This window comes from Perognathus longimembris, unplaced genomic scaffold, assembly GCF_023159225.1.
Source record: "Perognathus longimembris pacificus isolate PPM17 unplaced genomic scaffold, ASM2315922v1 HiC_scaffold_5408, whole genome shotgun sequence".
NCBI classification, from domain to species: domain Eukaryota; kingdom Metazoa; phylum Chordata; class Mammalia; order Rodentia; family Heteromyidae; genus Perognathus; species Perognathus longimembris.
In genome coordinates this window covers 48,880-74,200 of record NW_025960832.1, presented here as the reverse complement: position 1 = coordinate 74,200, position 25,321 = coordinate 48,880, and the positions used below count along the sequence as shown (strand labels likewise).

At 56.6% G+C, this 25,321-nt stretch overlaps 1 protein-coding gene across 1 annotated transcript in view; it reads left to right on the top strand.

The window, feature by feature from the left end:
• Nucleotides 1–24,836, top strand: part of LOC125345226 (serine/threonine-protein kinase ICK-like) — a 30,595-nt gene extending 5,759 nt beyond the window's left edge. Inside the window, 10 exon segments of the mRNA XM_048337442.1 lie at nt 5,722–5,978; nt 8,439–8,493; nt 13,408–13,529; nt 15,001–15,080; nt 17,262–17,402; nt 19,120–19,292; nt 20,001–20,168; nt 21,026–21,343; nt 23,879–24,027; nt 24,245–24,836. Coding sequence (XP_048193399.1) covers nt 5,878–5,978; nt 8,439–8,493; nt 13,408–13,529; nt 15,001–15,080; nt 17,262–17,402; nt 19,120–19,292; nt 20,001–20,168; nt 21,026–21,343; nt 23,879–24,027; nt 24,245–24,836 — 1,899 coding nt within the window. The 5' untranslated portion in view covers nt 5,722–5,877.
• The last annotated feature ends 485 nt before the right edge of the window (nt 24,837–25,321 follow it).

Below are 25,321 nucleotides of genomic sequence, written 5' to 3'. Positions count from 1 at the left end.
CTCCAGACGCTCTTCCTAGCTACGTGGAATGTAACTGCACACACAGGTACCTGTTGCCCCAACAGAGAAAGAGTCCAGACATGAACACACTTGCCTGCGTGTGACGCTACAGACCTAAGAACAAGTGAAGCTTTTATGGAGAATGATAAAATGTAAGACAATGTTTTTGCCTACCTGTGGGGTTCTTCTGTGTCCGGGACTAGCAAACTAGGATTGGCCGGTCACACACTGTCCTCTGCTTGCTTTTGTGAGTGACGTTTTCTTGGAACCTGGCCTTTTGTTGAAGTGTTCCATCCCCCAAGGGCAGGCTTGGGGAGGGAACGTGGGGTTGGGTGCCCCTCAAAGCCTGCGGGGTTTACTGGCCCCTCAATGGAGAGTGTTGCTGACCTTGGCTCTATTTTGTGTTTATAGGAAGTCACCACTGCTTCCTTCATAGGTTCTATTGGTTTGTGTGTGACACACAGTTGTTTATCATCTAACACTCTTTAGTTAAATGGAAGTGACCATTGCTTCCTTCATAGGTTCTATTGGTTTGTGTGTGACACACAGTTGTTTATCATCTAACACTCTTTAGTTAAATGGAAGTGACCATTGCTTCCTTCATAGGTTCTATTGGTTTGTGTGTGACACACAGTTGGTTATCATCTAACACTCTTTAGTTAAATGGAAGTGACCATTGCTTCCTTCATAGGTTCTATTGGTTTGTGTGTGACACACAGTTGGTTATCATCTAACACTCTTTAGTTAAATGCGCAGTGAGAGTTGTCAGAGCTGGGAGAGGTGATGTGCTCACTGTCCCCATCCCTGCCCCGCCCTACCTGTCCATCCTAAGGGGCAGGAGGGCAGGCGGGAGGCTGCGGCAGGACCACTGACTGCCGGGTCCAACGGTGCGGTGCGGCCCCTCCCCTCCCCTCCCCAGCTCTCCCCTTCTCTCTTCTTTCCATGCCAGTACTGGGGTTTGAATTGAGGACCTGAGCACTGTCTCTGAGCTTTTATGTTCAAGGCTGCTCTACCACGTGAGTCACATCTCCGCGTCCAGGTTTTCGCGGTTAGTTGGAGATGTGGGTCTGGTGGACTGTGCTCTCTGGGCTGGCTTTGAACTGTGATGGTCAGGCCGCAGCCTCCCGAGTAGCTGGGAGTAGCTGGGGTCACGGTGGAGCCGGGCTGAGTCGGAAGCCTCGCCCCACACTCACACGGGGGGAGCTGATTTTTTTTTTCTAGTTCTTAAACATTTTGCTCTCCCTTCAATTCTTCCTGGCCTATAAAAGCCTAAAAAAAACCTCGAGCAAGTGATTGAAGAGTTTCCCCGAATGTGTTGGTGTGAGCACTCCACTCTGGAGTCCTTTTCTCACAAGGTCGTGCCTAAGAGCCAGAGGCCTGAACCAGTGTCTGGACTTGAGAGAAGGCCCGCTAGCCAGTTGTCCTCTGTGGGAGCTAAACACATCTTTTTTCTTTTCTTTCTTTTTGTCGAATGTGAGGCTTGAACTCGGGCCCTGAGCACTGCCCCTGAGCTCTTCTGCTCAAGGCTGGCACTCTACCACTTGAGCCACAGCTCCACTTCAGTTTTGTGAGTGGTTAATTGAAGTTAAGAGTCCGTTGGGCTTTTCTGCTCAGGCTGGCTTTGAGCCATGCTCCTCAGGTCTCAGGCTCCTGAGTAGTTAGGACTGCAGGTGGGAGCCACCAGCACTCAGTGCTAAACACATCTTCAGTGGAGTCTTCCTTCAACCTAAAGATGCAGCAAGTTCCACTGTTGGGGGGGGGGGGGTTAGGGAGAAAAAGCTTCTTTCGGCTTTGTAGCTGTTCTCTCCCTTGCAGTAAAAGAGGCAGATTTTTCCCTGAGGCAAAATGCGTAAAAGATTTGTTTGCTAAAAATGTATCTGGACAGAGGAACTGCGCCCCAGAGAGAAACACAGCAGCTCCATTCACTATTTTTAGTACACTTTTAAAAGGGATGAGCAATATTGACTTATTCTTGTCAAGTTATGACACATTCAAATCTAGAATGCAAAGAATAATTATAAGCCTGTAAAGGTCTAATGAAATTCAGAAGCCCTGTGAGGATCGCTGAGTGGCGTGCTCGTAGTCCACATTTCCTGTGGGAACAGGTGAGACTTGTGTGCATGAGGCGGGCAGGCGAGGGGCGATGTGCTCGCTCTCCCTGAGGTCTGAGTGGGGCAGATGGGTCTAAGCCACACATAATGCGTGCCTCCCGTTTTCCAAGACGTCCATAACGGTGGCATTTACTCCACGGGTTTCAAGATGAAGAGTGAGCTACAGAGCGAGCGCTGGGTGGCTCACGCCTGTGATCATAGCCACTCAGGAAGCTGGGACCCGAGGACTGTGGTTTGAAGCCAGCCCTGGCAGGAAAGTCTGTGAGGCTCTTTATCTCTAATTAACCACCACAAAGTCACAAGTAGAGCTGTGGCTCAAGTGGTAGAGTATCAGCCTTGATTGAGAGAGTGAAGGGACCGTGCCCAGACCCCGAGTTCAAGCCCCAGTACTGCACACTTGTGCACACGTGCCCCTGAACCCACCTAACAATAGAACTCTGAAACTTTGAAGAAGGAGGAAGAAGGTGGGGGAAGGGTGAGGGGCAATAGGGATGCTTTGGTTAGGTGGGTAAATGTCATCACGAAACCCTCCTTGTACAACCAATATGGGCTTTAGGAAAGAATGGACCACAGGAGGCCCCGCCCGGGCCGGCTCCCAGGCTGTGAAGAGCAGGGTGCCGGTGCAAACTGCGGGTCCTGAGCAGACGGGCTCTCCCCCCACAGAAGATAGGCCAGGGCGGGAGCTGGGGCTCGGCCCCGCAAGGTCCCCCCCAAGGTCACCAAGCCAGGAAAACCATAATGTTTCTTTCTGAGATCTGCTAGAAGTCTTTGCACAAAAGGGAGACCACGCTGCCTGGGTGTGGGTTGGGCACAGGGTGTTCAAAGGCCCGGCCTTGCCTGGCGGGGCGTTTCTGTGCCTGAGGCCGGGCTGCCCGCCCTGGCTGTTCCGTGGCATTTGCTATCTTTCCGTGTCAGAACATCAAGACGTTTCTGGTCAGCTCAAAGCATTTCCTGACTGGACTTTGAAGGCGAAGAAATAGCATCAGCGAGAGGGCTTGCTAGCTCTTTCCCAAAGAGGAGCGAACATAAATGACAAAGACCAAACTTCCCATTTGGGTCATTCAGACAGCATTTGAAGAGCCGCAGTGGGTTAGAAGCGGTGCGCAGGGAGGCCCGGAAGCTGAGGAGGAGGGGTGTGTGTCCTCTCAGTCGGAGGGCCTGGCGGGGGGTGGCTCACCACGGGGAAGGGCCTGATCCCACCGTCCCGCATGTCGGGTAGCTGGTCACGGTGGTGGGAAACTAACCCAGGAAGACTAGATTCGTGGGGTGCATCCACCCATCCATCCATCAGTAAGGGCTGTGGACGGCATTTCCTGGGGTCCCTGTATGCGGATGTGTGTAGCTGTTCATGGGAGACTCACGGTGCCTCCAGCCGTGAAGGCCTTCCGTTAGGTCACGGGGGGGGGGGCGGGGGGCGGATCACAGCATACACCTTTGAGGCCTTCCGTTAGGTCACGGGGTGGGGGGGTGGCGGCGGGGCGGGCGGGTATCACAGCACACACCTTCCAGGGGGTGCAGCAGCCCCACGCAGGCGACCAAGCCCCTTTCTTCCTGCTCCAGCCTCCTGGGCAGATGGATTCTCATCCTCGGATCTCGTGGCCCAGAGCTGCTGGGCGCTTTCCTGACCCCCGACATCCTACCTTCACCCGGCTCTGCGCCTCGGTCGCTGTCCATCAGAGCAGACTTCCCCCTCGTGGCCTTTCCCTGCCCTCTGTGCCTCCCTCCCATCTGGTGTCCCTCACTGGGGCCATAACCCCCTCTAAGTTGTGGTTGGAAGTGCAGGTTCTTGGCTTGGCTTCGGTTGATCGTGACTCCTGCACACAGTGGGGCTGGAGCAGGTGGCTTGCCGTGCCCAAGCCTAGGGAATCCTGAAAACCTGTGCAGTGACCTCCACCACCACCTGACGTCGATGCATGCGGAGACCTAGTCTCATCTCCCATGCAGCTGTTAGGTAATTGCCTAAACTAACAGTATGTCAGGAAGTAACGACCGTGATAGCATGACCAGAATCGAATTCACTGCCTGGTAATATGATGAAGTGTAACAAGGAGGAATTGTTAGCATAGTAATGTTCCAAATGACCCAGTCCATCTCAATTTCAGTAGCTCTTCATTCTTTCCCAAGTAGTTTTCTCAATAATGATCTAGGTCAGCATTGCTCCAATGATATAATTTAATTGGGTGAGGAAATAGTCGGGCATTAGCTATCAAAGAAAGGCATCTACTAATAATAATTGCTAGATCTGAATCAGCAATATAACGCCATCTCAATAAAAAAAAAGCAGCGAGGCCTATATGCCACTGCAACGTAGATTATTGTGCGTTTCACTCATCACAGTTCATCAAGGAGGTGGAGACGATCAAAGAGCTGGGCAACAGGCGCTGTGGGGGGCAGTGGGGGCAGTTAAGGCAGGGACCCACTCGTGACAAACCATTCCATGTGTGCACACACTTTTCATGACATAGTTCCCACAAAGGAACCACAGGAGACTGAATATGAAGGAATTCGTTGAAGCTAGAATATACAGTTTGGGGTTGGACGTGAAAAAATATTCTAGACTATTTTAATAACTGAATTGCAAAAGTAAAGTCAGATCATGTTCTCTAGGTTAAAAAAAGAACACCTTAATTGAGTGCCATTATCCTTAGAGCAAAGCAGACTTTTTTCTTTCAAAATAGAGGATGCAATGTATTAGTTAGAACAGTTTTAACAAATTAAAGCTCTAGTGACTGAGCGTTCTTTCCTTCCCTCCCTCCCTCCCTTGTTTCCACAAAATGATCATTGTGTGTGCACATAAAACACTCAAATATTTTACTATAAAACTGACTTGTGTTAGATGATTTTGCCTAGCTGTAGGCTACTGTAAGTGTTTTGCTCACTTTCGGGTGAGCCAGGCTGTTTTGGTTAAATATACCCCATTCACTTTTTGTCAGTGCCAGGGTTTGAACTCGTGCTCTATACCTAGGCCTTGAGTTATTCTTTTTGTTTGCTTGTTCAGCTTTTGCCTGTCTAGCGGTAGCACTCACGCTGTTAGCACTGAGCCATGAAGACTTCATGGAGTACACCTCGGCCTCTTTCTGGAGAAGTTACTTGTAGTGTTTTGTGGCTTTTGTGCGTTTATGCTATTAACTAGGCCTTCCTGTACAGAACCCAGTGTATTTAGCCCAGCTTCCTATTTTTACCAACTCTAGTTATCACATAGATTTCCCTAGACTGGCCAATCAGCAGAAAACATTGAAAGAGAGCTAGTTCATTTCATTACTTTGCAAACACGGTGTCTCTAACTTCATGAAGATACATATTTGAACCCGAAAAGAGCGTTATTTAGACCTGAGATTGACAAACTTGTTTTTGTAAAAAGCCAGCGTGTCAATATTTTAGACTTTCATGTCCTACAGTATCACAGACGCTCAACTTTGCTACTGTAGTTACAGATATCCTCCAGGGGCGTGAGTTTGCTGGGTCCCAGTAAAACTTCATTTATACAAACAGCGCCAGCGCGGGAAGTTGGTCATTCGTCACCGAGCTGTGATTTGGATATACAAATACAGAAAGTCAAAATGTGCGTTGCCAGCACGTGCCCTGACCTTCCCGCCCTTCTCCTCTGCAGGCAGGAGACTGCCTTCGGAAGATGTCTCTGGGAGCCAGTCGCCTGCTGTCGAACACCTCGCGCTGGCGCTGCCACCGGAAAATCTGGTTGCATTCGGGGGAGGCCTGCTAGGGCTGCGGGCCGGGACCGCGGGCCTGAGATGAGCGGCCCGTGGCCATGAACAGATACACAGTCCTCAAGCAGCTCGGGGACGGCACCTACGGCTCCGTCCTGCTGGGAAGAAGCGTGGAGTCCGGGGAGCTGATCGCCATTAAGAAGTACGTTTGCCCCTGCGCACTCGGGCGTCCTGCCACCTCGGTCGTGATGGCCGGGATCCCCCGCCCGGGCCGCCGGGTCGCCATGGCCTCTCCCGCCCGGGCCGCCGGGTCGCGATGGCCTCTCCCGCCCGGGCCGCCGGGTCGCGATGGCCTCTCCCGCCCGGGCCGCCGGGTCGCGATGGCCTCTCCCGCCCGGGCCGCTCGCTCGTTCCTCTCGAGTCTGCGGCTCGGCACAGCGTAGCTGAGGGGGCTCTCGGGCGCCTCTAACGTGGTCACCGTCGAGGCCGGTGCCGGGGCTCCCCGGTGGCTGGACTGGGGAGGGGCTGCCCCAGCTCAACCCTCCCAGTCCCCAGTTCATTGCTAATGCACGGAGGGACTGAAGGCCTCGCTCCCCTCTGGCTGCGGGCGCTGCGCCCCCTTACCACGGGGCCCCTCCAGAGGGCCCCTCCCCGCACCCAGAACTCTGAAATGGAAGTCATGCCTCTGGCTTTGATGAACCCATCGCAGGAATGACATCCTGGCCAGGAGGGGCGGGGCTACCTGGTGACCAGGGGAGGGGCTCCTGTCCCCCATCTCCTGCTGCATCTGACCTTCATCACACCCCAAGTTCCCCTCATACTTCACATGCTCTTCACTGTTCCCCAAATTCTGTTCTCCTTCACTACTCCTGGTCTTGATGAGTGACAGTGCTGTCGTTTGTCCTCAAAACCTGAGGCTCCTCCGGCCCCCTGCCCCCAACGACTCACCCTCGGCACTGAGCCCCGTTGCCTCTGCTTCTCCCTTCCACCCGGGCTGCTTACCGCTGGCCACCAGCTCCTCTGCAGGCGGAGCCCCGGCCTTCCAATCGTTCCTCTTCATTGCATTCTAGAAAGGCCAGTGTGTGTGTGCGCGTGAGCGTGTGCGTGCGCGTGCGTGTGTGTGCGTGTGTGTGCGCGTGCACAGAATGGTCCTTGAACTCAAGACCTCAAGCTCTCACTTAGATTGTTTTTGCTTTCAACTAAAGCTTGATCCACTTGATCCACTTGATCCGCTCCGGCTTTTTGCTGCTGGTTAACTGGAGATGAGAATCTGGAAGATCTGTCTGCTCTGGCTGGCTTGAAACCGTGGTCCTCAGCTCTCAGCCTCCTGAGTAGCCAGGACTTTGGCCGTGGCCACCAGGGCCTGGCAGCCCTGTACTGTCGATTGAGTTTCCCTCGTCTCTCGGCAGTTTCTCTCCTCTTTGCCCTGGCTTTCCAGAACCGCTTCCCCGAGGGGCCCCCCGCCCCGAGTCCTCGCCTCGGCTTAGGAGGCGAAGATAGCTAAGATAGCTTTCAGTGGCTTGAAGCCAGCGACTGCTCACTCACTCACCCATTCATTCATTCATTCATTCACTCACTCGTGTGTTTGCGTGTTCTGTTGGTACTAAAGTTTGCTAACAAACACTGGGGCTTGCTAGGAGAGCTTTCTACCATCTGGCCCCGAGCTCAGCCTGCTGGTTTATTTTAAGAGCTGTGAATTTTAGGGCCGAGGCCCACCTTGGAGCTGTGACCTCCACCTTGCTGTCCCTTGACCTCGGCCTGCCTCCTTCGGCCTCGTTTGGCGTCACCGCCACCTTGCCTGTGTGCTTCCTTCTCTGGCCTTGAACTTCTGAGCCTCAAGACGCCTTCTGCCCAGATCCTTCCCGGGATGCTCGCTCCCCTTCACCTCGGCCTTCCGCCTGGCTCCCATCTAGGTTGAAACGCTGTCGCGAGCGTATCCCCCTTTTCCCCACGCGTGGACCAGATGCGGTTCCTCCTCCTGTCACCCTGGCGCCTTTCCTGCGTGGCACTTGGTACAGAGGTGTCGACCTTCCTGCCGTAAGGTCCACTGCACGAGGGACGTTTTTCTCATCTTCTTGACTTGGTGTCCTGCGTGCCCACCACACAGGAGGGCGGAGCAATATGTGGAGCATGACCGCAGGAACTGAACTCTCCACCAGGAATACGAGTCAGGGTGGACCGAGGAGGCAGAGGTTAAGGTGCGCTCGGGACCAGCAGTGAGAGTCCGAGTCTTCTTCATCTGTGCAGACCGAGAGCATTCACAGATCATCGGACAGGGGTCATCTGCCAGTGCCCCAGTTATTTAAAAGCAAAGGCACCACCTTAGCCGTGAATCAGATCGCAGGTGCTCTTGGTACCAGGCGGTGCTTTGTTGACTCTGGAGCAGACTGTGCCACCCAGCGAGTAGCGAGATCACAGGTGGCATTGAGTTGCAGTTAACTCCCAGCCACATCCAAAGCTACATGTCAGGAGCCCGTAGCCTAGTGTCCACAGTACTGGACAGAGCAGAAGATTTGCACCGACACAGACAGTCCTGCTAGGCCACTGTGAATACAGAATTGTGTCTACCAATCCAGAAAATTCTCTCAGGTGAAGCCCGAGGGATAAAGTTTAGCCTGATACTGGGAGTATGCATGCTGATTCTTTCTTTCTCCTCTTCTAGAATGAAGAGAAAGTTTTATTCCTGGGAAGAGTGCATGAACCTTCGGGAGGTTAAGGTATTTATTTATTAATGTATGAGGGAACACTTCATATTTGGCTGACAAAATGGCTTTATGGGTATGTTCATAGTTGAGATAGTTATTCCGTGTGCATTTTTTCATAATGTTGAAACAGTGGGCAAATGATATGATGTGCTGGACGTGGGAGATAGCTGATAGGGTGTGGGTGAATTTATTGATCATAGAAAGCTTTTATCTTTCATCAGTTTCATAGATCTAAGTGTATCACAATGTCAGTATCAATAAGTGTATTATATTAGGGAATACTTGTTACCTATCCAGTTGTGACTGTTCACGTAGAGGAATGTGGACGTCTGGTGTTTTTCCTGGGTATATTTAACAGCAGTCCCTGGGGGACTTGTACTGTGTTCTCGGTGGTGGATTGCTTTGAGGGGCATTGGCGGACACAGCCCTGTCCTGGTCTCAGGCTGGGGCCACGGGCCCCTTTCTCCTCTGTTCCTCTCTCCATGCTGTTTCGATTCTCCTCGTGGCTCTGTCTGAGTAGACTGACTACTTTAGTTCTTCTCCTCCGCATGGCAAAAGGGAGCAAGGAGTAAGTCCTTCAGACTTGATGAGCCAAAAGGTCACCGTTAGTCACATTAGGCTGTTTTAAGCATACATATACAACAGTAGTGAAAACAAATTTCCAGCCTTTAAATTCAGGAATTATAAAACATAATGATAATTTTGTGTATAATTTTTCTGTATTCCAAGTCTTCCGGTGAGAACAATGAGATCGCTGGGGAGGGGCACAGATATCACGTTGAATTCAATTCCCCAGAGCTAGTGCTCCCTGTTGTCACACCGACTGCTTCTCTGTAAAAATTCTTCTTACCTATGGACCTTACAAAAATGGTCTGGATTTCAGGTGTGATACTGGATTTCATCCGTGGTTCACAGTGTGCCAGCGTCTTGCCTAAATTAAAAGAGAGATCCAGAAACAGAGGATGATCTAAAAGTGTGGGGTTTATTTTCTATTCTTTTTGTGACATGAGGAAATGCAAAGTGTTCTTGGCTTGGTTGCAAAAAGTGTTCTTGACTTCACATTTCTTATTTTATCTTCTATTTTTTGTGCTGGTCCTAGGGCTTAAATTCAGGGCCTAAGTGTTGACCCTCGATGTTTTTGTTTTTTTCCTTTTTGCCAGTCCTGGGCCTTGGACTCGGGGCCTGAGCACTGTCCCTGGCTTCTTTTTTGCTCAAGGCTAGCACTCTGCCACTTGAGCCACAGCGCCACTTCTGACTGTTTCGTATATATGTGATGCTGAGGAATTGAACCCAGGGCTTCATGTATGCGAGGCGAGCACTCTTGCCACTAGGCCATATCCCAGCCCATCCCTGAACGTTTTTACTCAGGCTGGCTCTCTAGCACTTGAGCCATAGCTCCACCTCCAGCCTTTTGGTGTTTCGTTGGAGATAAGAGTCCCATGGACTCTGCCTGGGCTGGCTTCAACCCATGATCCTCTTATTATTATCCTTAAGATGTCCAGTTTAACATGATCAGTTTGTGAGTACAATCAATCCTAACCGGTGACCATTTAATCGGTTTCCCCCATCTCTCCTTAAGCCACCATTCCCTCAGTACACCTAGTTCCATTATCTTTTATTTAAAGCCATCTTAACTTCCGGCATCTTAAGATCCTCGCTGTAGCAACTCCCCACCCCCCCACCCTTTGCCTTATCTGTGAACTCTTGCCTTCTCCTGGCTTCTTCACGTCATCCTTAAAGGTGCTCTTCACCCTCCCTCACTGAGAGCGTTTGCCTTCTCTCCCCTTCCTTGGCTTCCCTCTCGCTTCTCTTGACTTGTCTTTAATAACCTTCCTGTCCACGCAACTTCCCTGCACACCAAATCAAATCAAAGCAGCCCTCCTCCTGGAACCTCCACGAACGCTCAGAATACGCCCTGCGGTGCGCAGGAGCACGCACTGCCTGCACCCCGCATTGCACACGCACACGCACTGCCTGCACCCCACATTGCACACGCGCACACACTGCCTGCACCCCACATTGCACACGCACTATCTGTACCCCACATTGCACACGCGCACACTGCCTGCACCACACATTACAAACACACACGCACTGCCTGCACCCCGCATTGCACACGCACACACACTGCCTGCACCCCGCATTGCACACGCACACGCACTGTCTGCACCCTGCATTGCACACGCACATGCACTGTCTGCACACCGCATTAAACACGCACACACTGTCTGCACCCCACATTGCACACGTGCACACACTGCTGCATCCTGCATTGCACGCACTGTCTACACCCCACATTGCACACGTGCACGCACTGTCTGCACTTTGCATTACACACGCACATGCACTGTTTGCACCCCACATTAAACACACACGCACTGTCTACACCCCGCATTGCACACGTGCAAACACCGTCTACACCCCGCATTGCACGCGCGCACGCATCATCTGCAACCCACATTGCACACGCACTGTCTATACCCCGCATTGCACATGTGCACGCACTGTATACCCCGCATTGCCCATGCGCATGCACCATCTGCACCCTGCATTGCACACGCACACGCACACACACTCTGCACCCTGCATTGCACACGCTAACGCACTGTCTAGACCCCGCATTGCACACATGCACGCACTGTCTGCACCCCACATTGCACTCGCATACACCGTCTGCACCCCGCATTGCACACGCACACGCACTGTCTACACCCCGCATTGCACATGTGCATGCACTGTTTGCAACCCGCATTGCACACGCGCACACAGTCTGCACCCTGCATTGCACACGTGCACGCAGTCTGCACCCTGCATTGCACACGCACACACACTGTCTGCACCCTGCATTGCACACGTGCACGCACTGTCTGCACCCTGCATTGCACACGCGCACACACTGCACCCCGCATTGCACACACACACGCACTGTCTGCACCCCACATTGCACATACGCACGCACCATCTGCACCCCGCATTGCACACGCATACTCACTGTCTGCACCCCGCATTGCACATGCACGCGCACTGCACCCCGCGTTGTACACGCACACACACTGTCTGCACCCCGTGTTGTACGCGCACACGCACTGTCTGCACCCCGCGTTGTACACACGCACCGTCTGCACCCCGCATTACAGCTTGTCCTCAGCCCCTCTTGCCAGCAGGGGCTTCCCTCGCTCTTCGGGGCTCCCAGCTGGCGTCTGCGCTCCCCTTTCACGCCTGGCCCAGGACAGGCTTCTTCCCATCCCCGCCTCCTCCCCGGCCCTTGTCTAGGGTGACTCTTCTCCACTGACCCCTTGGTGCTCACGGACGACCCCATCCTGCAGTACCCCGTGGGTCCTGCTTCCGCCCTGCCTGTGGCTCTCATCTGCCCTCCTTACTCTGCTGAGGGCGTTCTGAGTCCGCTGTCCGTGCTCTGGGCTGGCTGGTGGCCTCTTCTGCTGAGGTTCTGAGGTCGCTGTCCGTGCTCTGGGCTGGCTGGTGGCCTCTTCCTGCTGAGGGCGTTCTGAGTCCGCTGTCCGTGCTCTGGGCTGGCTGGTGGCCCCTTCCTGCTGAGGGCGTTCTGAGTCCGCTGTCCGTGCTCTGGGCTGGCTGGTGGCCTCTTCCTGCTGAGGGCGTTCTGAGGTCGCTGTCCGTGCTCTGGGCTGGCTGGTGGCCTCTTCCAGGAGGCAGCGTCTGGTGCGCAGAACGTCCTCGGAGCCCAGCGGGTCGCAGGTTGTTGGCGAGTGGAGGAGGAGGAGGGCACACACAGTTCATAACCCTCCCGGGCCTTCATCCCAGCCCGCGGACGCCCTGGGTCACGCTGGAGTCCTCGGGTTCACTGCTCACACCCATCTGCTCCAAAACACTCATCGCCATCCGCCTTTGGGAACCTTCAGGATGCTTTGCTCAGGAAATATATCTCTGGAAAATGTCCGTTCAGATGTGCATGTTAACACTTCCGTCCTTAAACACTTCGTTTGTGTTCAGAAGGTGGTGTCTTTTCAATGACGTTCACAGATGAGAAGGCGTCACAGTCCATGCTTACTGGACTCCCTGCGCAGCGAGGAAAGGCTTTTGTCTACTAGGCTGTCCGTCAAGTCCCGGCTAGCCTGTGAGCAAGCTGCAGCCATTCCCGGTGGTCTTCCAGGCAGAGCTGCGTTCACTAAGGCCAGAGGGCCTCTTCCCCTTTGGCAGGGTGATGGCCGGTGACACAGCCGGAAGCACCTCTGTAGTTATGCAAATGAGTCACCAACCGGGGTGCACGCCTTCCGCCTTCCAGAGCCGCCTCTTGTTTCTGCTCTGTCTCCTGACATCTTTGCCTTTGATGATCCTCAGAAGCGAAAAGAAAGCTCTCTCATTTCTCAGTGGGGTCATTGTGACCCCCGTCCCCTTGCCTCCTGGGTGATTTAAACTCACGAGGTGAGAAGGAATGTCCGACATCTCCTGGACACCCCAGTGGGTCGGGCGCACATCAGGGCAGTCGGTCTGATTAGTGTCTGACTTGAGCACTTTCCTGTTCAGCGCATCTGAACCCTGTTAGCTGGTGATGCCAGCGGGAAGTAGCTTCACTCTTCAGAGCCAGAAGTTCCAGGAGCTTGGCTTCGTGTCCTGGGTCCCTTCTGGATGCTTCCAGCTGGACTCCGTGGTCTGGAGGCTGAGCCTCCATGTCCCCACCTGGTACCCGGAGCTGGGCACGCCCAGGAGCTCTAGCTGGTAGTCAAATGCTCGCTTCCTAGTCAGCTCATCAGAGTCATTTTTCTAGGTAAAGTTACCATCGATTAGAGAGAAATGCTGTTTGTTAAAGCATCCATAAAATATAGCGTGGGGCACGCCTGCCCTTCCGGAAGAAGGTATTTCTTCTCTACTATGATTAGGATAACTCTGGTTGCCCGGCAGATTTTCTCTAATCTTCATTTGCTTTGTCTTTCTTTCTCACCTTTCCAGTCTTTAAAGAAGCTCAACCATGCCAACGTGGTGAAGTTAAAGGAGGTGATCCGGGAGAACGACCACCTTTATTTCATCTTCGAGTACATGAAGGAGAACCTCTACCAGCTCATCAAAGAAAGGTACGCTCGCGCTCGCAACCGCCCACGGGCGACGCTCTGCTTGCTGCCCCTGGACTCCTCCCTGGTCCCTTTGAAGTCCTGCTACGGGGCTGAGCCCCACTCCTGCTAGGGAACCCCGAAGCAGCTCCCAAGCCAGGGCTTCCGCAGGCGCTCAAAGACAGAGCAGACACTGCCCTTCTCCGTTCCCACGAGGCCGGGGGCCGGAGCAGCGGCCAGGGCAGGGCACAGCTTCCTTCTAGACTCGTAGCTCCTCTCTCGTGAAGTATCCCGGGCGTCCACGCGGGGCGGGCGGGCCATTGGAAACTTCCCCCGCCATGGTAATGTTGAACTTTGAAAATAAACCGTTGGCAAGCTGGGCACCGGGGGCTCACCTCTGTCATCCCGGCTACTCAGGAGGCTGAGATCTGAGGATCACGGTTCAAAGCCAGCTCAGGCAGGGAAGTCCATGAGACTCTTCTCTCCAATTAACCACGGGAAGACTGGAAGTGGAGCTGTGGCTCAAGGTGGTAGAGAGCAAAAGCTCAAGGATAGAGTTCAGGCCCCACAACCCACCCGACCCCCCCCCCAAAATAAACCATTTGCTCAAGATGCATTGTACTTATAAATGGGCGGGTTGAATGGTAACTCCTTTGTGCAACTACTTAAAGATAATAAAAATATAATGAAAGAGAAGCCATTGCGTGGCTTCTAGACACGTTTTGTTGGTGGTCAAGCACGTGGCATTCCTAGAGTCCCCCGGTGACTGGTGTGAACAGATGCCGTCTGCACTGCGCACACCAGCACTGGCCGCATTCCACCGTGCGCGTGAGCAGGAGCTGAAGGTCCACACCCATCGGATCCCACAAAGCCTTCGTCCAGAAGACCTTAGAGATGGGGGCTGGTGGCTCACAATCCTAGGAGCACAGAAAAGCCTCAGAGACAGTGCCCAAGCTCTGAGTGCAAGCCCTAGTACCAGCTCACACGTATACACACACGTACACACCATTTAAAAATAAACAAATAAATAAAAGACCTTAAATCTTCCCCACTAAGCATGCTTAAAGTCACAGCTGGTATCTGGAGATGTGTGTGTGTATGTATGTATGCTTTTCTGAGCCGTGTAGCACATGTTGGCTCCCAGCTTGAGATCTTCCTGCTCTTATCTCCTAAGTATTGGGAACACAGGCAGGCACTGCTACACCCAGCTCAATCTGTAGATTTTTCTCGATTGTGGTAGGGGAAATTTTGTTTATTATAAAAGGTTCAATGCTTTCTTTGTAATATAATTGAATATATTTGGCATTTATACGTTAAGTCCTCCGTGTAGGCAAACTATTGTTTTTCTTTGGTCTTTATTACCAAAGGATCTGATAAGAAAATATTACATATGAGCAAAATGTTCCCTTGGTTTATCAGAAGAATATGCACACAGGAGACCCCTTATACTACGTAAACGCACATTGATAGCTTTGTCTTTCTCTTCCCCATGTAGAAATAAGCTGTTTCCGGAGTCTGCTGTAAGGAATATTATGTACCAGATACTACAAGGCCTTGCGTTTATCCACAAACATGGTGGGTGATTTGGAGTCACGCACTCCTAAGTGGCAGTGCTGCGTCACTACGCAGAAGAGTAGAAAGCTTTGCTCCATGGAAACTCATTCCCAGAAAGGCGGGAGAATTGAGGGGGGCTGGGACAATGGACTGTGCAATGCATTGTCTTTGGGAACTTGATTTCTGAATCCAGAGAGTCTCTAAGCTCGTTAGTTACGGATGTGAGATCTATTCCTGTCCATTCCCTGCTGTCTTCACGAGAGAGCTAACATTCAAATTCTGAGACACTTTGTGTCTATTCACAGTCACTTCTCGTTTTCCTAGTTTTTTATATTTCAGTTTAGCTCACAAGAACTTAGAAGTAGCCTAAGAAGATTTGTGCAATATAGGGAAACTAAATAAACTAAAACCTAAAACTGACAAGCCAGCGGGCAGGTTAGTCCACAAGGTCCGTTTGTCCGTCAGCTTCTCACGCAGAAGGAGCAGAGCGTGAGTTCCTGCCGGGAGGAACGGAGGTTCCGAGGAGTCGGGGTGGCACGAGTAGTTCGGGTGGCCTGTTCTCACGGGCCACCCCTTTCTAGAAAAAAATCTGTCCTGCGAGAGAACGAGAGAATCTGAGATGAAGAAAATGGCAGTGATTGTAAGTGGGATGGGTCCCATTTCCTCTGATAAGCGACCCTTAGAAGCGAATGGGTTCATAGGGTGTTGAGTTTGGCCAAGTGCCCCTCGTTAGTTCCTTTCCTCCAGTGAGGGAAGGAAGGAAGGGGAGTACACGTATATGTTCACACGCATTCACCTGTAAGTATGTGATATGAATCCATGTCAACAGACTCTAAACGTGTATGGTTACATTCCTGTATGTCCGTGGATGTGTGTGTGAGCGTGTGAGCAGCAGGTCACAGAGCCCACCCGTGCCTCGCGGGCCGCTCCTGGGCACGCGCTCTTCCCGTGGGGTGAGCTCTGCCTTGGGGAGCCCGCTCCCGGGGGAGAGGCGGGGACAAGCACTGTCTGCAGGTGGTTGCTATGGTTGTGCTTGACGTCTCTCAGTGCGACTCCCACAGGGAGCAGGCGCGTGGCTCTCCTGAGTGCCGACTGGGCAATCCAGAGCGGGCGCACCGCATGGGAATCCGCTGGCCTCGCACACTTGTCTCGCCCCCCCCCCCCCCGCACACATTCAGCCTCACTGAGCCTCAGCGGGACCCACAGCAGCAGGTGGTATGGAGGACAGTGTGTTCCCCTGAAAAGTTCCCACCACTGTGTCCTGCCACCTCCGGGCCTGACCTTGAGTGTCCTTTACCTGTCTGAGCCTCACGGTTACCGTGGACCTTTTTGATTTTAAAAAACAACAACCACACTGTAGGCTTCACTCCAGTGTTGTCTGAAGTCACAGCGCCTGCACAGGAAGGCCCACTCTGTAAATCACCGTCAGTTAAATCTTCTCCGCCCATTCCCGCATAGGGAGTGAGACTCCCAGGACGAGCGTGGGGAAGGAGAAAGCCTTCCCCGTGGCCTGTGACGGGATCCTTGCCCAGTGGTCACCCACGCAGGTGAGTGAGCACGGACAGGCTCTCTGATGCTCCACGTAACCTGAAGGAGGGTCCCTGCCTTCCAGAGGCCAGGCGATTCGTCACAGGACCCGGCCTTGGCCTAACTCCACGTGGCCCAGCTGGAGGATTTCCATTGCCCATCAGGGGCGCAGAGAGGTGCGGGGCCATTGGCCCAGCCCCGCAGCCCCGGGAGAGAACGCACGTGTGCCCACTGGGGAGCAGAGCCACGTGTGAGCCTCCCCTCCTCCCACCTGGGCCATGTCACCGGCCGTGTGCGTGTGTGCGTGTGCGTGTGCGCGTGTGTGTGTGTGTGTGTGTACAGGTCCTGGGGCTTGCCCTGAAGGCCTGGGCACCGTCCCTGGGCTTTTGTGCTCAAGTCTGGTGCTCCCAGACTTGAGCCACACCTCCACTTCTGGCTTTTTGCTGGTGGATTGGAGGTCAGTCTCGTGGAAGCTCTGGTCCGGGCTGGCTTTGGACCGAGGTCTTCAGGCCTCCGCCTCCTCAGTGGTTGTGATCACGGAGTCCGGCGTGAGGTGGGCTCGGGAGAAGTCCCGCGGCCGGGTGCACGGGCGGCCGTCCTCCCGCCGGCCAGCACAGGAGCCGTGCGGCTGCGAGGGTGCGCGGAGCGAGCGGCGTCCGCCTTCTCTCCCCACAGGCTTCTTCCATCGGGACCTGAAGCCCGAGAACCTCCTGTGCATGGGCCCCGAGCTCGTGAAGATTGCGGACTTCGGGCTGGCGCGCGAGATCCGGTCCAGGCCCCCGTACACGGACTACGTCTCCACTCGGTGGTGAGCGCGCGAGCCCGCGCGGTGGTGTCGCCGTGCTGCTCTCACCCGACGCCATCGCGCCGGCGGCCGTGGCGGTCAGTGCCCGCCCCGCACAGGCCGCCGGCCCGTGGGCACCGCGGGGGGGGACAGCGGGGGGCCAGTGGCGCTGAAAGCAAACCCGACCCGCTTCTCCTCCGTCTGCGTGGAGATTGTGCGTGGGCTTTCCTGAGGGCCCTGGGCGGGGGAGTGGTGCAAGGGTCCCCCTCGGGCTTGCTGGGGAAGCGGCTCACTGCTCCTGTCACTCCTCCGGGGGATGTATGGTTTGCCACCACCGGAGGCGGGTCTCACAGGAGTCTCCTCTCCTTCTGTCCCTCGGCCTCCCTCCCTTCCCCTCTCCTTCCCCCACCTTCTCCCCCCTCCCTTCCATGCACGCCCCCCCCCACTCAAAAGTGCTATAGGAAAGAGGCCTGTGAGGAAATGTTTAGTGGGAAGTCCTGACAGCAGCCGGCCATTGCCAAGGCCTTCCTGGACCCCTGACTGGGGGAGAGGGCGCACCTCCAGCCCCCCGGGGTCGGCAGGCCCCCTGGGGTCAGCGTGACCTCAGCGTGTCCCCTGGGTCAGTGGGCCCCGGGGTCAGCGTGACCTCAGCGTGTCCCCTGGGGTCAGCGTGACCTCAGCGTGTCCCCTGTTGTCAGCGGGCCCCCCGGGGTCAGTGTGACCTCAGCGTGTCCCCTGTTGTCAGCGGGCCCCCAGGGGTCAGCGTGACCTCAGCGTGTCCCCTGTTGTCAGCGGGCCCCCAGGGGTCAGCATGACCTCAGCGTGTCCCCTGGGGTCAGCGGGCCCCCCGGGGTCAGCGTGACCTCAGCGTGTCCCCTGGGGTCAGCGGGCCCCCCGGGGTCAGCGTGACCTCAGCGTGTCCCCTGGGGTCAGCGGGCCCCCTGGGTCATTGTGACCTCAGCGTGTCCCCTGGGGTCAGCGTGACCTCAGCGTGTCCCCTGGGGTCAGCGGGTCCCCTGGGGTAAGCGTACCTCAGCGTGTCCCCTGGGGTCAGCGGGTCCCCTGGGGTCAGCGTGACCTCAGCGTGTCCCCTGGGGTCAGCGGGCCCCCCGGGGTCAGCGTGACCTCAGCGTGTCCCCTGGGGTCAGCGGGCCCCCCGGGGTCAGCGTGACCTCAGCGTGTCCCCTGGGGTCAGCGGGTCCCCCGGGGTCAGCGTGACCTCAGCATGTCCCCTGGGGTCAGCGGGTCCCCTGGGGTCAGCGTGACCTCAGCGTGTCCCCTGGGGTCAGCGGGTCCCCTGGGGTAAGCGTACCTTAGCGTGTCCCCTGGGGTCAGCGGGTCCCCTGGGGTCAGCGTGACCTCAGCGTGTCCCCTGGGGTCAGCGTGACCTCAGCGTGTCCCCCAGGGTCGGTGTGACCTCAGCGTGTCCCCCGGGGTCGGCGTGACCTCAGCGTGTCCCCCGAGGTCAGTGTGACCTCAGTGTGTCCCCTGGGGTCAGCGATGTCCCTGGGGTCAGTGTGACCTCAGCGTGTCCCCCGAGGTCAGTGTGACCTCTGTGTGTCCCCTGGGGTCAGCATGTCCCCCGGGGTCAGTGTGACCTCAGCGTGTCCCCTGGGGTCAGCGGGCCCCCCGGGTCAGCGTGACCTCAGCGTGTCCCCTGGGGTCAGCGGGCCCCCGGGGTCGGCACGTCGTTGAGCTCCCCGCTGACGGACGGGTGGCTGGAGCCGGCAGCTGGCCCTGTCCCTCCAGGTACCCGCGCGCCGGAGGTGCTGCTGAGGTCCACCTCCTACAGCTCCCCCATCGACGTCTGGGCCGTGGGCTGCATCATGGCGGAGGTGTACACGCTCAGGCCGCTCTTCCCTGGAGCCAGTGAAATCGACACCATTTTCAAAATTTGCCAAGTGTTTGGGGACTCCAAGAAGGTAATGACACGAAGCCAAGCCCCTGGGCGAAAGCCAGTGGCTTCTCACCGTCCCTCCCCCCCGGGGCTGGGCAACACCCTCCAACCTGTGCTTGTTCTAGAATCCTCTGCCGGCCAGCCTTTTCCCTCCAGCATCTCATTAAGTCTGTGGCCAGATCCATCCGCCAAGGAGAGGGCTCGGTTAACTGTCCTCCTCTCCTAAAAAGTACTTCCCCGCTGTCCACAGCCCACCCCCACTCCCCAGCCCCCCTTTGCACCCCTGCCGTTCCCCGGAAGGCCGCCTCTCGGGTGCTCTGCGGGGCACGGGCCCCTTTGCCGTGGCCCCTCTGGCGATCACGGCCCCCCGCTCGCTCCTTCTCCAGCGTCCTCCTCTCCATCTTCAGCTGTGTTGTGTTAGGAATTGTCTGTGTGCATGTCTGTGGCTTGGAACACAGTTGGCGAAAGACTGATTTGGTTCAGTGCCCAAACCTGGAGATGGGCTTCTCCGGATGAAGGTTATACGACAGGCGGGTGGAGGATGCTGGGGCTTTCTGATGTTTCCTAGATGTTGTTCCCTGTCGTTGCTTCATGTGGACAGCCCGGGGTCTCACCACGTAGGCCGCCCGTGGAGAGCACTGCCTCTCGAGTATGGGCACAAGCCGAAGACAAACCCAGGTAGCCACAGAGAGCAACTGGCCCAGCAGGGCTTTCCATCTTTCCCTCCTTTCAGACTGACTGGCCTGAAGGCTACCAGCTGTCAGGCGCTATGAACTTCCGCTGGCCTCAGTGCGTGCCCAACAACCTGAAGACCCTCATTCCCAACGCCAGCAGCGAAGCCGTTCAGCTCCTCAGAGACATGCTGCAGTGGGACCCCAAGAAGCGGCCGACGGCGAGCCAGGTGGTCTGCCGCCCTCCTCAGCCCGTGGGTCCTCCCGAGGCTCGCCCCCCCCCCCCCGGCCCTGAGTCACCTCTGCAAGTCCCACTCGTGGCCCTAGCATACGCGATAATGAGAACTTACAAGTTACTGGAAACTTCCTGTGTGTAATTAGGGGCGTCAAGGCTAAGCAGTGTCATTGCTTCGACGATTAGCGTGAAGTGTGAGCGCTGTGGTGACAGAGGCGGGAGTGGAAAGGACTCTCCTCTCTGGTCTTTCTTGGAGAGTCGTTGCGAGTCTCTGCCCTGTCACTCGCAACGGTGTAGTAGTTCCATTATAAGCCAGGTGTAAGGCCGCGCTGTGGGGAAGCCGGACTCACCCACCTGGGCGGTGACAGCGAGCTGGCTGTGAAGTGGGCCGCTGCTAACACCGCTGCTCTTGGCATTCTAATGCATGTTCAAGGTGCTTTAGCTCATCTATGTGAGTTTTGTGTGTGTGCCAGTCCTAGGGCTTGGATTCACAGCCTGGGCATTGTCCCTGGGCGTTTTTTTGCTCACGGCCCGCACCCTCCCACTTCAGCCACAGCCCCGCTTCGGGGTTTTCAGGTGGTTGCTTGGAGATCAGTCTCACCGAATCTTCTGCCCAGGCTGGCTTTGAACCGTGATCCTCAGATCTCAGCCTCCTGAGTGGCTAGGATGGCAGGCGTGAGCCACCAGGGCCCAGCTATGTATGGGATTTTTTTTTTTAACTCAATGAAAACTCCCTGAAACAGGCCCTCCCTTTTTCTTTGCACTTGTATCCGTGAAAAAAAACCCGACTCTCCCCAAGTCTGAGTGATCCCCTGGCGAGACCTTTCTCCTAAGGCCCATTTGCCCTTGCAGGCTCTGCGCTACGCTTACTTCCAGATTGGACACCCGCTGGGCAGCGCCGCCCAGAGCCTCCAGGAGGCCGGAAAAGCGCAGAAGGAGATCCTGGAGAAGGCAGGGCCCCCTCCTCCCCTCAAGCCCGTCCCGCCCGCGCAGCCCCCGGCCAAGCTGCACGCGAGGGTCTCCTCCCGACCCCATCAAGCCAACCCAGCCCCCCCGCGCCGCACGTACCCCTACAAAGCAGAGGCCTCCCGCGCAGACCACCCGAGCCAGCTTCAGGAAGACAAGCCCAGCCCGCTGCTCTTCCCGTCTCTCCACAAGAATCCTCCGCTGGTGAGCAGCTCCGCTCTGTGCAGTCTCCTCGTCTGACTGTGCGTCTCCTGTGAAATCCTTTCACTTTCGGTCTTCCAGGTCTAATGTAACACGTTCGGTGCTGCTGCAGCACGGAGCGTGGTGTGGCGTCTCAGCACTGCGTTCTAGCTTTGGTCTTGATACAGTTGGTTCTTGAGGGCAGCGGGAGGTTGGGATGGTGAGCTGTACACAAAGGTATCAGAGCCTCGTCTCCACTCGGTGACCTGAGCACGTGCGTGGATTCATTCTCCACGCTCGCGTCCATGAAACAAGGTCGCTAGCAGCATCTACCTGATGCAGGTGTGTTCCAGGTAATATGTGACAATACCTTCGTGTCGAGCACACAGTTAGAACTCAGTAGCTGTCAGGTAGCGGTGACTCACGCCCGTGATCCTAGCTATTCAGAAAGCTGAGGTCTGAGGACCGTGGTTTGAAGCCAGCCTGGGCAAGAAAGTCTGTGCGACTCTTATCTTCAGTGAAGCACAAGCAAAGCCCCAAGTGGAGCTGTGTCTCAAGTAGTAGAGCACTAGCCCTGAGAGTATAAAAGCTCAGACACAGTGCCCAGGCCCTGATTTAAGCCCTAGGATCAGCACAAAAAACGAAAGAAAGCCGACTCAGTAAGTGTTAGTCGTGGTTATGAGTCCCTGCAGAGACTTGCCTCATGTATGAAAGGAAGATTGGGAAGCAGGTTTTGGCCTCCAGACAGCCCACGTGTGGTGCTTATGAAGCGGTTCTGACAACTATCAGGAACCATGCAGATATTTGTGGACGTTCATTCCTAATGCTGCTGCAGTGATATTGTTAATGGGGGGCCATTAGTGGAGCCCAAGTCTCTGTGTGCTTGACCTGATTTTCAAGTGCGAGGTTCAGTAGAAAGGTAACAGGAGAAGGAGCTGTGGTTATCATTAGTTTTGTAATGCTGTCAGGAGCCCAACACTCTAACACGATTATACAAAAGAGGCACTTCTCCTCTCAGCTTGTCTTACTGGATCCAAGCCCAGACAGGCAGACAGGCAGACAGGCAGACAGAGCAGACAGGCAGACAGCGCAGACAGGCAGACAGGCGGACAGGCAGACAGGCAGACAGCGCAGACAGCGCAGACAGCACAGACAGGGCAGACAGCGCAGAGAGCACAGACAGGCAGACAGCCTAGACAGGCAGACAGAGCAGACAGCGCAGACAGAGCAGACAGCACAGACAGGCAGACAGCCTAGACAGGCAGACAGAGCAGACAGCGCAGACAGAGCAGACAGCACAGACAGGCAGACAGCCTAGACAGGCAGACAGAGCAGACAGCGCAGACAGAGCAGACAGCACAGACAGGCAGACAGCGCAGACAGCGCAGACAGCGCAGACAGGCAGACAGTGCAGACAGGGCAGACAGAGCAGACAGGGCAGACAGAGCAGACAGGCAGACAGCGCAGACAGGCAGACAGTGCAGACAGCGCAGACAGGCAGACAGCGCAGACAGGCAGACAGCCTAGACAGGCAGACAGAGCAGACAGCGCAGACAGAGCAGACAGCACAGACAGGCAGACAGCGCAGACAGCGCAGACAGCGCAGACAGGCAGACAGTGCAGACAGGGCAGACAGAGCAGACAGCGCAGACAGCGCAGACAGCGCAGACAGGCAGACAGCGCAGACAGAGCAGACAGCGCAGACAGCGCAGACAGAGCAGACAGGCAGACAGCGCAGACAGGCAGACAGTGCAGACAGCGCAGACAGGCAGACAGCGCAGACAGCGCAGACAGGCAGACAGGCAGACAGCGCAGACAGAGCAGACAGCGCAGACAGCGCAGACAGTGCAGACAGGGCAGACAGAGCAGACAGGGCAGACAGAGCAGACAGCGCAGACAGGCAGACAGGCAGACAGCGCAGACAGGCAGACAGCGCAGACAGGCAGACAGTGCAGACAGGGCAGACAGAGCAGACAGCGCAGACAGCGCAGACAGGCAGACAGGCAGACAGCGCAGACAGAGCAGACAGCGCAGACAGCGCAGACAGAGCAGACAGGCAGACAGCGCAGACAGGCAGACAGCGCAGACAGGCAGACAGCGCCCGGTCTCTTTCGACACCTTACGCTGCTCACACTGGGGAGCGGCGTCCCACTGTAGCTTGGTGTGTAGTTCAGCGATCATTCGCAGGCGTATTGAGAAGCCAGAGGAAGTGTTGTGTGCGTTGGTGTCTAAAAGAGCAAGGTGGCTGAGCCCTGGCCGTAAGCGGTGTCCCTCGGTGTCGCATCCTCCTGGCTCGTTCACAGACGAAGCCAGAGACAGCCCCGCCGTCTTTCTCCGTGCAGAGGAGTCTTGCGTGCCCTCGGTCAGATGCTGGTTCGGTAACCGTGGTAACCAGGGTAGGAGAGGCGGAAGGTGTGGGGTGGGTGCTCCGCTAGGACCTCTCCTGCAAGCCAGGCCTGCTGGAGAACGTTCCGGAGTCACAGGGGGTGCAGGGAAGCTGCCCACGGGGGAGCTCGGCCACTGCACCAGTGCTGTTCCCGCCCTCCCGTGTCTGCACAGAAAGCCGCGGCCGGCCCGGAGCCCCCGAGCGAGGCCCTGAAGCCCGCGGGCCGGCGGCGGTGGGGCCTCACCGCCAGGTCCGCGAGGGACGCGGACGACTGGGCCGACCTGGACGGCTTGGGTTTCGGCTCCCGCTCGCCAGGATCGACGCGCGGACCAAGAAGCGGCAGAGCGAGGAGGCGCTGGGCAGGCAGGTGCTGGGCCGGCGGCCTCGTGCCCCGGCCGCCCGGCGCTCCGCGGGTTCGCGGCCGTGGGGTCTCTGGAGATCATCCCTGAGATGGCTAGCGCGCGCCCCCTCGCCCCCTCTCCCTCCCCCCTCCCCCTCCCCCCCCCCCCCCCCGCTCAGCCCGCCTGCTCCCGACCCAGGTTCGAGAGCGTGGTGGACCTGAAGCCCCCCGAGCCCGCAGGTGCGGGGAGCAGCGCCCCGGCCCAGCCGCCCCACCCCCGGCGGGACACGCCCACCCTGCGCGCCGCCGCCAAGCTGCACTACCTGAGGCACGCGCGCTACCTGCCCGGTGAGCGGACGGGGGGGCACCCCACTCCCCATCCCACCCCCACCCCCTCCCCCCACCCCCCACCCCGCACACGAGGACGACATGCGAGGGACCGAGGGCCGACACACTCCCCCGGACAGACCTACGATGTGGGAAACGGGGTCACGGCCCCGCCCCACCCCCCACCCCCACCCCACGGCCCTCTATCCCGCGGGGCCCCCGAGACCTGGAGGGTCAGCGGCCGGGTCTCCGGGCGACAGGACGGGGAGACAGACGGCACCCCGCCTCCAGATCCCCCACTCCGGCCTGCGGGCTGCACAGGCGCCGCACACATCAGTGCACCCCGACACAGGGTGGGGGGCTCCCCGCGGCTCCTCCCGCACCTCCCCTCCCCGCTGGCCCGGAGACACCGGGAGAGCAGAGCAGCCACGCCACGGGAACCGCCCGACGGGCGAGGGCTCTGAGCCGGCTGCAGGGAGAGAGACCAGCGTGCAGGGGGGAGGGGGAGGAGGCCGGACGTGCAGGGGGGGAGGGGAGGAGGTGTGGGGGGCCCGCGGGCTCCTGCTGTTTTCCGTCTGCACTGTGGCGGGGTTTCGGGGCATGCTCTGCGGTCGTTCCTGGCCTGCTCCCGGCTCACTGCCCTGTCATCTGTCCCCCATCTTCCCCGCTCCGTGGTGGGCGGCCGGGTTGGGATATTGTCTTTTGTGCAGGGCTGAATAGTATTCTGTGTGTGTGCGTGTGTGTGCGCGTAGTTCCCTTATCCACTCGTCACAGTTCACATGCAAATCCACTTCTTCTCTGTTTAGGAATCAACATAAGAAACGGCGGTGCTCCCGAGTCCAGGCAAGGACTTCATCCCGTCCAACCCGTGGTCCAGCTCGGGCCTGTCTGGCAAGTCCTCGGGGTCAGTGTCAGTCATCAGCAAGTTAACCTCAGGTGAGGAACGGCT